Source organism: Macrobrachium rosenbergii, chromosome 1, assembly GCF_040412425.1.
Source record: "Macrobrachium rosenbergii isolate ZJJX-2024 chromosome 1, ASM4041242v1, whole genome shotgun sequence".
In the NCBI taxonomy this organism is placed as follows: Eukaryota; Metazoa; Arthropoda; class Malacostraca; order Decapoda; family Palaemonidae; genus Macrobrachium; species Macrobrachium rosenbergii.
Window position 1 is genome coordinate 41858538 of NC_089741.1, and position 15691 is coordinate 41874228.

The 15691-nt window shown below is 37.6% G+C and overlaps 2 protein-coding genes across 2 annotated transcripts in view; one reads left to right on the forward strand and one right to left on the reverse strand.

Annotated features, from left to right (window-relative positions):
• Nucleotides 1–15691, reverse strand: part of GPHR (golgi pH regulator) — a 139981-nt gene that overhangs the window by 105977 nt on the left and 18313 nt on the right. The gene's annotated exons all lie outside the window — the stretch shown is intronic.
• LOC136825571 (formin-2-like) overlaps nt 1–15691 on the forward strand; it is a 49900-nt gene that overhangs the window by 32570 nt on the left and 1639 nt on the right. Inside the window, exons 2-5 of the mRNA XM_067082188.1 lie at nt 12696–12833; nt 13790–14005; nt 14278–14436; nt 14646–15657. Coding sequence (XP_066938289.1) covers nt 12696–12833; nt 13790–14005; nt 14278–14436; nt 14646–15657 — 1525 coding nt within the window. The remainder of the gene's footprint in view (nt 1–12695; nt 12834–13789; nt 14006–14277; nt 14437–14645; nt 15658–15691) is intronic.

Here is a 15691-nt window from a genome sequence, read left to right on the forward strand (position 1 = left end):
AATTTCACTTCACTAACATATAACCTTTTTAGTTAACTTGTGAACAAACAAATAGATAAAGATAAGGGTCGATACACAAACCCCGTACAAACAACAAGGGAGGTATAAACGTTGGTTATCACAAGCATCTTTTCATACAGTCATTTTCAAAAGACATTTCTTGTATGTATTCTCCCGCTTTCACCATCATGCAAATCTCGCAAAAGTTGTCGTATTCAACGTGAACAGAGCCAATCTTTTTGGGCTATCAAAGCAATGACAAAGCCACAACAATCCAATATTTCCTTGGGGACATTAGACTGTCAGAGATAAGCATATGGTTTGTGTAATTACAATCCATTCGTTATTTGTTTGAAAGTTTTGTCTTGAAGGACGGGATAATTCCCCGCTGTAATAAATTTAATTAATGTCAAGGAAAATTACATCGAAGAGGAATTATTTATCTATCTAATCTAGCCATTTATCTATTTAACTCTCTATCTCAAGAAAACTGACTTTTCCACTCTTACAAAAATCTTCATAAAATTGAACATTCACTTCCTATCCGTTACGTAAAGCTCCATTGTCTTTATAGACGGGGGAGGGGGTAATGACTGGCCTAGGGAACTCCTCTTACATGCATCGCCCCTCACCCGACCCCCACTATCATGTAACCCCAATCTCCACCTACAAAATATCCCAAGCAACTCCCAAAATTTACTCTGTCCTTAAAAGTTCTTTGTGATATTGTTGCTCTGCGCACTGGCTCAGAGTCTAGTCACACTGTTGCCAAGTCAAATTTAAAAGTTACGAACGAACGATCTGATCTGGAAGTGAACGAAATTTTGTGGGACTGTTACCTTTGCAAATACATTCACGATTACACGCCCCTTAGTTTCGTTTCTTTTATTTTCGAAGTGATTGTTCTTGGCTGAATGCCATTAGACGCTCTGTTACCTTTGGTTTCTTTTACAGAAAGGTAACTTGGATTATCAAATGGAATTCGAAAGGAATTACATTAACTTATAAGTAAACCAATCATGTTTATTGACAGACATGATTTAAACCAAGTTTAATCTCATGCTATTATCTTGTTTAAAAAAATTAGAGACCGGTAACTAGAAACAAATGCAGAAGTAATATACAAGCAACCAAAAGGAAAAACACGACATACATAGGTCTTGCATAAAAGTGTCTCCACGACGCAGTCGATGCGCTAATATGGAAATACAACCTATCCACGCTGAGAGAGAGAGAGAGAGAGAGAGAGAGAGAGAGAGAGAGAGAGAGAGATTCTTAATTGGTCATTACGTCTACTTCGTGGTCAGTACGTATGGGTACATAATTCCAAGCTGAGAGAGAGAGAGAGAGAGAGAGAGAGAGATCGAAGGGAAGTATCAAGAGGGGGGAAAACAGAGCCGTTCTTCATTAGTGGCGACACGTTGCGGTAAATCGTTACTAAATCAACCACCTGAACGCTAAATGCAAGTGTCTCCCATCTTATGAAACCGCTGATGAACACGAACTTTCATTCAAAAGACGAGGAAGTTCAAGTGATAATCTTTTATGAAAAAATAAATCATACAGCGCTCACACAAAATGTTTTCTTTCTCTCTGATTTGAGGAAACAGTTTATTTCATGGGAATTGAGTACGACTATGTTACACAACCTTCGGTAAAAGTATCTTGCGCAACAGGGCTAGAAGCTTAGGCCTAGGCCTAGAGTGCGATTCCCAACTAGACAGCCTTCGCAACCTGATGTTTTCATAGGCCTACAGGAATAGGGAAATGGCCTTAAACGATTAAAAAGCGTTTCCATTTTTAAATATACTAGTAAAATAACCCAACAATATAATTTAGCCGAAAACAAAACCATTACCTTGTAGGAAAACATCTCCAAGCTAGTACGATACTTCGTTACAGAGCCTAGACCGACGATCAAAACAAACCCTGCACGTACGATAGCCACCACTTTCACTTTCGCGGAGGTCGACAAGAGCCCTGGGGCTCTGTATGTCATGGCTGCGGTTTATATTGTGTTATGTGCGAGCCTCAGAGTTCATAATACAGCCGTGTCTTTTGTAAGCTTATTTCCTTCCTAACTCGTCGACTTGTTTCATGACGAAATACTACTGGTGGCGGTGCTACCTGTTTGTGACGATGTGATTTTGCTGCACCTTTGGATTCGTGATGTGTTAAACAGGGTTTCTGTGTCACTCACACACACACACACACACACACACACTGAGAGAGAGAGAGAGAGAGAGAGAGAGAGAGAGAGAGAGATCTGTAATGAACAATATGCCAAGAATTCGCTTAAGTACAAAGTATAAAAAGAACTATTCGGATTTAATGACGGAAAAACAAGCAAGCGTTGCACTGCGCTATCAGCTTTCACTCCCAAGTGTATGTACGTAAATATTCACGAGGTATACGCGTACAGAAAATGTGTATTTTAATACCGTGTGGGTGTGGATGGAAGTTTATATGATATATATATATATATATATATATATATATATATATATATATATAGAGAGAGAGAGAGAGAGAGAGAGAGAGAGAGAGAGAGAGAGAGAGAGAGAGAGAGAGAAGAGCAGTGAGTAAGTCAGATGATGACAGTTTGAGAAGAAAGTTTCCAGGAGGAACAACATTTAACCAGAATAAAAACTTGCACAAGAACAAATCAGATGACTTGACGTTAAGCAAAGGCAGTTTTTTTTCCTTGGAAAATTCACGGAGCGCAAGTTTTTTTAAAGGGGGGAGGGGTAGGGGCTGGTTTGAAAGGGGTGGGAGCTCAAGGCTTCCACCAAGCTTCCCGGAGATAATGGCGGAGTAAATTTTCACCTTTTTAAGTCTCTCTCTCTCTCTCTCTCTACCCCTTTGAGGTACATAATTATAGTGAATAGTGAATTATTGCTTTTTCATTGTTGCAGCTGCATCTCTGTATGAAGACAACAGTGATGTCAAGATTTGCTCTTGAAGGATATTTGTTTTCTCTCTCTCTCTCTCTCTCTCTCTCTCTCTCTCTCTCTCTCTCTCTCTCTCTCTCTCTCTCAGACTCAAACTTCCAGACAACACCAAGAGACTTTTTTTATTAGAAACGTAACGAATAACATATAAAACTGACTTTGAAGGCAACGGTTAAATATTAATAATAATAATAATAATAATAATAATAATAATAATAATAATAATAATAATAATAATAATAATAATAATAATTAGAGCAAAAATCACAATTCAAATCTAAGTGTTTTAAGAGATTTCGTTCACAACTACCTGATATAAGAAACCTAGACTACATTACTTATACATATTCAAGAATATATTTAAGAGAAATCTTAGGACAGTACTCGCAACAAAGAAAAACACAGGAACAAGTCTTTATCTTTTTTTATATCCTTTTTTTTTTTTGAACAATCTGCGTAGCAGGATATCCTGATATCGTAATGGAGTCCTGATTGCATAGCAAATGCCATCGGGATTTCACATATCTCACTCCGCGGCGGGGGCGTCCTTGAACGCGGGAATAGGATTAAGAAATTCGTAACGCGTCGATTATCGGATATCCTGACGTGTACTAGCGGAGGATATAGTCATAGATGATATACTGCGGGAAGATACAGTAGCAGAGGATATACTGAGGGAGGATATAGTGACAGAGGATATACTACGGGGAGATATAGTAGCAGAGGATATATTGAGGGATATAGTGACAGAGGATATACTAAGGGAAGATATAGTAGCAGAGGATATACTGAGGGAGGATATAGTGACAGAGGATATACTAAGGGGAGATTTAGTGGCAGAGGATATAGTGACAGAGAAATGAATTTCTATCACCAGATATAAATTCCTCTAATTATTCATTAGCCGGCCGGAGACTCGCACACACTATGGGAGAATATAGTGAGAGGATACAGTGATGAAGGGTACGGAGACATGGGACACATTAAAGGAGGATACAGTAACAGATGATATACTAACATATTTCCATACTGAGGAAGGATATACAGATGTTAGATAATACTAACGGGGAGATATACAGTACTGTAAAAGAATAGGCCTTGTTTACAGTTCCTGTTAAGTCTCATTATTATTATTATTATTATTATTATTATTATTATTATTATTATTATTTCGCGATGAAGAAGACACCGAGACGGGTGTCGTCGCTAAGAGAAAGGACTCCTCTTCTCAAACTATGCCAAATCCACCATTTGAAAGAGATAGGTTCGCTGATTCAGGATATACCATACTCAGAATGACAAAGAATTGTATTTAACAACGCTAAATACAATGAATTTTAAATGCATTTGAACAAAGGTTTCGATACATTAAAAAAATTAATTTGAAATTAGGTTAGTGTTGCAAAATCCAAGGTCATCGACGCATAAAAAGAAAAGCCCATTCAGAAGCAGTCATCGAAATATTAAAGCATCATCGACATTAAAGATATATATATATATATATATATATATATATATATATATATATATATATATATATATATATATATATATATATATATATATATATATACGGATTATCCTGAATTTTCGCAAGACGAAGTTAGATCACATAGAGGAAGAGTTAATACGTTTTCTCTCTCTCTCTCTCTCTCTCTCTCTCTCTCTCTCTCTCTCTCTCTCTCTCTCTCTCTCTCTCTCTCTCGTCTGATTCGAGGTTAATCACTTTTTCTAGTTCCCTGAGTGACGTGTAGAGGAGAAACAATCAAGGTCTTCTCATTCTCCCTATAATTTTTTGTTCTCACAAGTGGCAGGGAACCGTAAAAGACTGAATTATGATATATAATATATATAAACATATATATATTATGTGTGTATATGTATGCATGTATACTGTATGTGTGTGTGTGTGTGTGTGTGTGTGTGTCAAGAGAGAGAGAGAGAGAGAGAGAGAGAGAGAGAGAGAGAGAGAGAGAGAGAGAGAGAGAGAGAGAGAGAGAGAGAGAGATACCAACACAATAGTATAATGACATAATGATGCGAATTAAATACTTCTATCAAAAACAGTTGACAAATAAGATGAAATATGATGTTTACTAAAGAAAACTGTTACTGTAAATTAATACTAACTCACAGAAGCAAAAATACAAAAACTCTGACGTAACAACAATCTTAATTTATCTCCACATTCCTTTAATTATCTGTATTATATCACCTGACACCTTTCCTCCCACAATAAAATCGCTTTCTAAATTAATCTTATCCTTCCTCATCCATTTAAAATACCATCCACATATTCTATTGTATCTCCCAAATTCGGCCCCTCAAGACACCAACCCATTGTCTTACCAAAACAATATATCCCCGACTCAGTGTCTCCTTCATTACTATCCTCTAAGAGAGAGAAGATGGAAAGATGAAGGACATCTAAGCCTTTTGAAATAAAAAGCACTGTCTTACGGTCCCCCCCCCCAAAATCCTTGAATCACTAATCGTTATCGTCGGAGGAGGGGGGAGGAGGAGGGGAGGGAGGGGGGGGGAGGGGAGGGAGGGGGGGGGGGGAGTGTCCTTGATCCCTGGAACACCCCTGGGGTGACGTCATTCTCTTGTTTTTAATCATGCTGGCTTCTGTTTTAACTGTTAAGGCGGTTGTTGTTTATTGTGGAAGTTTGTGTTTGTCTCTCTCTCTCTCTCTCTCTCTCTCTCTCTCTCTCTCTCTGTATGTATCTATGTATATATATATATATATATATATATATATATATATATATATATATATATATATATATATATATATATATATATACATATATTATATGGACACATTTATATATATATGGGTATATACTGTATAATATACATATGTGCATGAATCCATGCATATCGTTGGCAATAAACTTCTCAGAGTAATCATATATATGACAGCCATACCAATACATTTCCTTTTCAAAGTCTTTTTCACCAAAGAGTCAACGATTACACACACACACACACACACACACACACACACAATAACAGTACGACAACGCAAATGAAAACTCCTTAAGCAATAAAAAAAAAACAGGGGGGTCTGCCCTACTATTTCACGTCTCACTTGTTCTTCACTTCGAGTACCGTTCTCAGACTTTTTTTTTTTAATTCAGCCAAGCAAGTAACTTCCACTTTACCGAGTCGGTAGCGAACTGAATCAGTAGTCTATCTCGCTCTATTACTTTCCGGGGATATGCTTCGAAATCCACGCTAATCAGTCGGTCCCGCGGATAAATTGGTCGCGTATATTTAAAGGGAAATTCAATATCCTTGATGTTGGCTTCAAGGTCTTTTCAGGAAGTAGTCAATGATTTCTTTTAAGAAGCTTTCTTACAGCAAACTGTCTATTCTTGAAATCTAGAGTTCGTCTTTGCGGTCAGATCTGACAGCTGACACCTGACAGCTGACTGCTGAACGGTACTGCAGACGCTGGGCACTGTGCTGAGACATAATGCTTCTATTGGGACCTTGATAAGTAATACTGACACCTGGGTGTTGCGTTCCCTGATCAGTTATGCTGAAGGAAAGTCTAACTCCCTTGGCTGACATCTGCTGTAATGCTGACACCTTGGAGTTCTGCTGAGCGGCAACGCTGACAACTGACGGCTTCCACACGCCATGTGACAATGCTGACGCTAGGTGCTCGGCTGAGCACTAATTGAAACGCAGGTTGCTGACGCCGACATATGTGGCAATGCTGACGTCCATTCACAAGGTGCTGATGCTGACGTTACATGGCAATGCTGACGTTTGGTCCTTTGTATATCGGGTCCACAATAATATTTAGTGGTGAATTATTGTTGATTTTATATTTTGTCCTTTGCTAATACTTAACGCTGACGATCTTATTCTGATGGGTAAGGGCAGATGCTGACGCCGACAGGCAAAAGCTGACAGCTAGCTAGTGTGTCCTCTACCAAATGACAAATGCTGACCGTGCAAAATAAATAAATAAATAAATAAATAAATATGAGACAAACAAAAGTACCAAATCAACCCTGGTGATTTGTCACCTGTCAGGCAATTTTTCGCCCGAACCAAATCTGCCACGTGTGGAGATATACCGGCGAGCTTGCGCGCGTTATTTCCTCCTCTTCCAGCGCAAACGCGAGCCTGCGCGCAATGCGTTTTGCAACGAGATCATTGCGTGCGTGAGTCTGCATGCCCGCCCCTCCGTTCGTCAACGTCATAGCATTGCTTAAATGGTTAATTATCGAGAGATGCAATGAATTGATTGCATTGTTGCACTGATGAATTGGAAGGTGATCTAACGAACTTTCATGCATTGCATGACGGTACTTATTTTGCATTGCACGGTGAAGCAACTTGCATGATTCTGAAGTCATTTTTGGTTTATGTATAATCAGAAATATCAAAAGTTCATTTCTAATTTCTAGGAAATAAAATTTAACGATTAATTGTCTTATCTTTTCACAGAATAACAAATTTTAAGTAAAATCAAACGGAAATTGAAAAACTTAATATCACGATTCATCGTTTTATTTTCTTTAAAATATCTTTCAAGCAAAAATAAACGGAAAATGAAAAAATAAATTAATAAAAAGTTAATATATTTTTCAAGGTTATTTTAGTGCCTTTTTTAAATACAACGCGATATTTAAAAATACAATTGAAGGACAGAGTGATAAGAAACTAAATACAAAAAATAAGAGACAATATTCTGCGTGTTTTTCTAGTGCAACTTTATATTTATAGAAAGAAGCGAAGGACAAAATGATAAAAAGGTTCTGTAGTGCATGTACAAACATACATATATCCATCCATCCATATATACATACATACACACAAAATAAATAAATAAATATATATATATATATATATATATATATAGAGAGAGAGAGAGAGAGAGAGAGAGAGAGAGAGAGAGAGAGAGAGAGAGAGAGAGAGAGAGAGAGAGAGAGAGAGAGAGACTCAAGTAATATCCGGACTCACTTCATTCCCAACTTGTATCACAAAGACCTTGACAGTCGAAAAAGGAAGCAAATACGCGTGTATCTCCCTAAGTAAGATGATCCATTGTTTGGATAAGACTCTGGGAACGACAGCGAGAGAGAGAGAGAGAGAGAGAGAGAGAGAGAGAGAGAGAGAGAGAGAGAGAGAGAGAGAGAGAGACCTAACCTCGAGAGGAAAACTCCACCAGTCATGCCACAACTCCTAAAATCCTTGGTTTGTAACGGTCCCCATTCACAATGGCAAGAATAAAAATAGAAAAAAAAAATGAAAAAGTACAACACTGCGTTGCGAAGGATATATAAGCACGTAATGTTATGCGTGCTTCACTTGGCAGATATTAAAAAGAATAATCGTTGATCCAGTTGATGTCATATTTCGTTGATAATAAATGGCAATACGGTCTGAATTTGAAACCCAATGCGACTAGTGACACGGTTTCTCTTAAGTCTTATTGTTCTTTTCTACACATTTTCTCTAATTCGTCTCGTTCAAATATCCAGAAAAAACATATTCCCTGACCATAATAAAACAAATACTACATAAATAATCATAAAATCCCTTCATACAATCAGATTCATAAACGATTCTTAGAAAGCAAACCGAAATTACTTTGATAGCTTCTCCTAAGAATTATTCTTCTTTTCCACCCGTTTTCTCTAATTCGTCTCGTTCAAATATACAGAAAAACATAATCCTTCACCCTAATTAAACAAATACTACATATATTATCATGAAACAAGCGTCATGCAATCCGATTAATCGACAATTTCAAGAAAAAATCCCAAATTACCTAGAGTCAGCGTGTTCAAAATTAACAATTCTGCAGCCTCCCGCCATCTATCGGCCAAGAGCTGAACTACGAAGCAGGCAGACTCCCTATCTGAACTAACATGAAAGGTTATCTCTACGTCATATCACATCATAATTGTCCATGCCAACATTTTTTAAAAACGTAACTGCCTATTCCAGACGTCTTCCACGAGAAGATATGCGTTTTAATAAAAGTCAGGTGTCTAATAAATTAATTAAAAGGGCATAATGTTCACGACCATTCCGTTTTACCTTAATGTTCGTCCTTCAATCTTTTGAGATAGCACTATCTGATGGGACTGACCGTTTTAGACTCTCTCTCTCTCTCTCTCTCAAAAGTATAAATATACTGTGGTTATTACAATGACATATGTATCTGGTAAAAAGTTACCAGCAGCATATATACTGTACATACAGTATGTCTCGAAACCACTGGCCTTGCGAGCATCCTTGATCAGTCTGCTAACGACATTTGAAGTCCGGAAAGGTCAGAGGTTCTCCTCTGATAAGCCGCAAGAAAGGCCACTCCGTTGCAGTTGCCAGGAAACAGTAAATGCATACACACACATATATATGTATATATATAAGAGTATTATTCCGAATGGAAAGCCCGGCTTTGTGCTCTCCCTCAATTTCTAGGCTACGTTTTCTATTTTAGGAAAGTTTTCAAAAAGGAGAGCGGGAAGTTAAACGAGTTACATGATGCTTAATATGAATATACAGTATGTGCGTACATACGGTAAGAGAAGCTTGGATTTCATTTACATACATACATGCATACATACATAGTTACATAAGCAGTATGTGTATTTACACAGAATATAGGCTAAAATGTTCTATAATCATGAAATTTGGCGGGGGGGGGGATGAAATGTTGAAAAACATGTAGACTTTTTAATTTAATTTAAAGAGTTGCAGAGAAAAATGGAAATATATATATATGTAAATATATATACATAAGTATATACATATATGTATACATACAAAACTATAGTACACGCACAAGAAACATTACATAAACAACACGACTTAAAGTTCCTCGCGTCCTCCCCACGAAATCTGTTTCAGGAAACGGCACTACAGTCATTAATTCGTACTGTGTAATCAAAGGCGGTTTTCGTTTCGTTCCAAGTTTTACCAGGGGTTTCCCCCGTCAGGAGATTATATGGTAGATATGTTCTCTCTCTCTCTCTCTGTCTCTCTCTCATACACACACAATAGTTATTTAGTCTGAAGAATACGTATCGCATCTTTCTCTCTTTCTCCCTCTCTCGCTCACACACACACATGCGCTAGTTTTCCAGTCTGAAGATTACGTATTCTCTCTCTCTCTCATTTTTCATGTCATTTAATTACATACTGTATTTATATTTTCCAAAACATTCTCTCTCTCATTTTCATGTCGTATGGTTACATACTGAACTTATATATTCCCAAACACCTCCCTCCCGCTCTCTCTCTCTCAAGGTCAGAGTGACACAACTCGCCGAATATTAGGTTCCAAAATCACGGAGTATGATCTACACCAATAATTTTTCTCCTCGAGTGATCTCAAAGCACCACGTGAGAAGATAAGAGAGAGAGAGAGAGAGAGAGAGAGAGAGAGAGAGAGAGAGAGAGAGAGAGAGAGAGAGGAGGGCTAAATTTAACGCTGCGTAGCAATTGGCGAGGGAATCAGATTAGGGGAAAAACGTATTTCAAGGAAATGTCAACTTTATCTGATATAATTATTATCACGAACTAAGAACGAACAGCAATGAGATAACTACGAGTGATAATTGTTTTGGGAAAAGGCAACAGAAATCAGCTTCCTCAGTCGAAGATTATACGTCGAAACAATGGCGCCATTTTGACTATTTTTATTCAAGACGTAGCACGACAACAAAAGAGAAAAATAAGAAAACATACGATGAATATGATGCAAAACAAATACATAAAAGAGAAGGACAAAATGAGAAAACATTCCATAATAATGATGCAAAAAATCAATACATACAATAATGAGGGTCCACAACTGTCTACAAAATAGGGAACAAAATAATTATGGTATCTTTAACGTCCATCGCTAAAAATCCCTGAAAGTAAATACAAATTATATGATAATAACAAAAACAATATAAATGAATTTAAAAAATATCTAAGTAAAATAAAAGAAAACAAAAAAATTGCCGGGACTTCTTATCATACAACACGGGACGAACTCGACCTTGGGAGATCCTTTTAAAAGAACGAAAAGGGCTCGGCGGTTCAAGGACTCGCTCAGGAGTCCTTAAGAGTCCTTTATGTCCTTTAAAAAAATACTTAATGTCCGCAAAACCTCCCATAATGGCAACGAGTTTGCTTGTCCGTCCGTCCGTCTGTCTTTGGGAACTTCCCATGGATTTTACCTTGACAGATAAAGATGGGATAAAAAAAAAATGGACAGACTGCCATTAAATGACTGGACACAAGTTTACGCAATTTCCTCAAATTCTGAAGGGTATTGGGTGGGTTGGGGGGAGGGCGGAATTTGGTTGTAAATTACTCGTCTCCTTTTGGGGAATCCGAGGTGTCTTTGGTGTATGACCCTAGCGCATACAAATGAGTACATGCATATAAACATACATACATGTACTGTCAGCAACATATATATATATATATATATATATATATATATATATGTATATATAAATATATATATATATATATATATATATATATATATATATATATATATATATATATATATATATATATATATATATATATATATATATATATATATATATATATATATATATATATATATGCATATATCTATACAGAGAGAGAGATATATAGAGAGAGAGAGAGAGATATAGAGAGAGAGAGAGAGAGAGAGAGAGATATATAATAACTGCAGATGTATAGATATTATCTGTGAACTTCTCAAGAGAGAGAGAGAGAGAGAGATAGAGAGGAATATATATAGTTTAATGCAGGCACGATGCGGACAGGTATATATATGCGCGCGGGAGAAGCGTAATGAAGTGTCGATTTCACGCAAAACGCCCAGGATTATAATTGTTCCGCATCGGCTGCTAACTCCTTTATACTTTCATTCTGCTTCTGAGAAACATGTAATTTGAGCAGTAGGTTGTTTCCTGAAATTCAAGGCGATGGGCGGTTTGTGTGTGTGTGTGTATAGATAAATATGCATACATTATATATATGTATATATACACATATATATAAAATATATTATATATCATCATATAACAATGCATGCATTTATCTTACACCAACACTATTATATTATATATATATATAAAATATATACCAAAGCTATATTATATAAAAAATAAAATAGCCATACAGATGTTTTAAAAAAATTGTCTAATGTTTTGTGTAAAAACCCTGATAAATCTATTTAAAATTAACAAAAAACAAGTACCACTACACAGGCAAAACGATTTTTATCATCACCAACAATCCTGCCAATCTTACACCAACACTGTGCATTGTACATTATATAAAAAAAAACTTACCAAAGCTAATGTTTTATAAAAAGAAAAAGCCTTACCAGATGTTTTAAAAAAATGACCAAGTCAAATGTTTAACTTAAAATTTTTAATACCTTACCAAATCTGTTTTATTAAAAAAACAAGCTTCACCAAATCTAATTTTATAAAAAAAACTTACCAAATCAAATGTTTTTTTAAACAAGCTTTACCAAATCCATTATATATAAAACCTTACCAAATCTTATGTTTAATAAAAAAAACACAAGCTTTACTAAATTTATAAAAAAACTTACCATAACTAATGTTTTATAAAAAAATCAAATCTTATGTTTAGCAAAAAAAAAAAAACACAAGCTTTACCAAATATATAAAAAACCTTACCATAACTAATGTTTTATATAAAAAAAAACTTAACAAATCTAACGTTATATCTTTTTTTTCTTTGCAGGCCTACAAGAGAGCCAAGAGCACCACAGTACAGGTGGCCCGCATGGTGTGCATCACACTCCTTGCTGCGGCTTTCATGATCGGCTTCTTCACCCTGACTTCCAACTATCTGAGCGCGAAGCAGTGTGACTGCCACACCGTAAGTCTACTATTAACTGGATGGTATCAAATGGAGTATTTATTCAGAAAAAGTTACAAGCCTTCCTGGACAAACAGTCCACATTATCAAGTATCCGTACAATGTGGACTGTTTGTCCAAGAAAGCTTGTAACTTTTTCTGAATAAATTCTCCGTTTGATACCATCCAGTTTGAATGAGGTCCTTTTAGTAATTCTACTAATGCACAGAACAATTGTGTAACTGATAAAGTTTATATTTATATATATATATATATATATATATATATATATATATATATATATATATATATATATATATATATATATAATGTCAAGAAAATGTACAACAAATATTAATCGATTTAGTGTATCGTAGCGTTTGTATCGTGAAATTGTATCATACAAAAAAACCATTTTAACTGTCCCTAAATTAAACTAGATTCTTCTTACGCCACTCTGTATGATACAAGCGTTCCTTTCACCCAATGTTAGTCTTCTATCCTGAGTAGGTTTGAATCCCAGTGGAGAAAGAATGCCTTCGTTAATTTTCTTTTGGATTTCAAGGCTTCTATTAAAAAGTGTGTGCTACAAAATAAAGAACTAAAGAATCTAAAAGGAATTTGTGGCAGTTACAAACATTATCAATAGAGTTTGCCCAACAGTTACCTTTAGAGTGTTAATCACTACAGTCAAGCTTTGGTATTATTCCGCTGCTTCTGTGTTCCATGACCCATACAAGCTTTTATCTTCTAAGATTATAGTGCACTGCTTTCTTTGGGGAGAAACCTTATTCATTCTCTTGTCACGCCATTCTTTGGATTGAAAGATCTAATACCCTCCTTGAGAAAGCTGATGACCTATCTTGTTTCATCAGATAATCTGCTTTTAATCTGATATCCTCTTTTCGAAAGAATTAAGATAGCCTTCTTCACACCCGCCAACTTTATTCCAAATCTGACCATCTTCTCTTGATCAGACCGGACACAAGCACGACCACCTCCACTCAGCAAGCGTTCTTCCCCAAGTCGAGAAGCTGGTAGGGGAAGAAGGACTGAACAAAGTGGAAGAGGTGAATGAGAATGGAATTGATACCACCGAGGCGCCCGTCCTCTCCAAGGACATCCTCCAGCAGGATCAGCAGGAAGAAGCAGTGCCCGATGCCCAGGAAGAGACTGACAACATTCCTGAGGAGGTGAGTTTCACATCTTAAGAGGATGGTCTGAAGTTTTTGTTTCTGTCCTCTCCAAGAATCAACTGCAGATTTTGACGGTTTCAGTGAAAGGACATTACTTTTAGCCCACTAACTATTCTCTACTTTTGGACAGTCAGTACAACCCTCAAAAACTCATGTAAAACATCCTTGCAAATTACAAATTTCCTTACACGTTTGTCAAACCTGGCTTTATACCTACACAAACTCCTAGCTCAATGTTTCCCATATTAACAATTCTATTTCTGTTCAAGGAGGTAGAAGCCCTGGTTGAAGAAGTTGCTGAAATAGAAGACGCCGAGAGAAAGATTGAGGAAGAAATGGGTATCCAGGAGATGATGCAGAAAGAGATTGAGGAAATGAAGAAGAAAGTTAAGCTCCCAATTGACCTCATCCTTGGTAACCCTTCCTTGGTAAGTGACAAGAATCTGAGAGAATCAACGATTTTTGAGGAGATAAAATGGTAACTCCGGTCTCATCTTTGCTTTAACTTTACAATACCAAGCTACTTAACAAATAATTTCAGTATTGCAAGAAACATTTCAAAACAAGTTCCTTCATCCACCAAATTTAAGTATCAAATGTGAAAAGCTTTCCCATAAGACCCTTCCTTTTCCTGCAGGCTGGTCGTGATGTCAACTGCGAAGTCGAGCGCCGCCAGCAGCCTATCGGAGGCGGCATTGTGACCCAAGCAATCATCGTCACCTGCAGTGACGACGACAGCAGCAACGACAGACCTGAAATCATTGTATCGCCTCCTGGTCCTCGTCCTTTCGGACCTCCTCTCTCTCTCCTGGCACCCATCATGAAGATGCTCTCATCCAAGGCAAAGGCTCGCATGGTCAAGCCCATCCAGATCAAGACTGTGGCCGGACCACCTCCATTCGCTCTCCCATCCGGCCCCAGGCCTTGCTCTCCAAATGACCCCTTCCCATGCATCATGAACCAGCCTAAGAATTTAGGGCCATTCCCAGGTCCCATCAATGGACCATTCCCTATGCCAGTTCCAATTAACGGTCCAGTACATTTCAACGGACCTATGCCAGGCCCATTCGCTGGTCCATTCCCTGGCCAAAATGGTCCCCTCTCAATTGCAAATGGTCCCCTCTCAATTGCAAATGGTCCCCTCCCAATTGCAAATGGTCCCCTCCCAATTGCAAATGGTCCCTTCCCTGGCCCTTTCCCAGGACCAAACCCTGATCAGATCTCCAGAAGCCTTCACATGCCACTAAATGGACCCATGCCAAATGACATTCCCAGCCCTTTCCCAGGACCTTTCCCATCCCCATCTGATGTCCCTCTCCCAGTAGCCCCAAAAATTTTGATGCAAGGCCCAATCATTACTGAAAACATCATGGATGATGAGCCCCAACACCGAATGATGCCCTTGGCACTCCGTCCCCTGCCACGTGTATCTCCTCGTATGCCCAAAATCCTAGCTTTTGCCACTCGTCCAGAGAAGCAAGTACCTCAGACTATCATCTCTTCCCTTCAGCGTGGAGCTAACAAAGTTCCCCAGAGAGAACCAAAGATCCTTCAAGCATTCCCTGAACCCCAAGGTCGCGCCCTTCCTTCACCCGTTACACTGCCTGGTCTTCGTCTCCTGCCAGCACGACTTCTCTCTGGACCAGTCTGTAAGTACAGCTACTGTATACGAATACTCAAGTC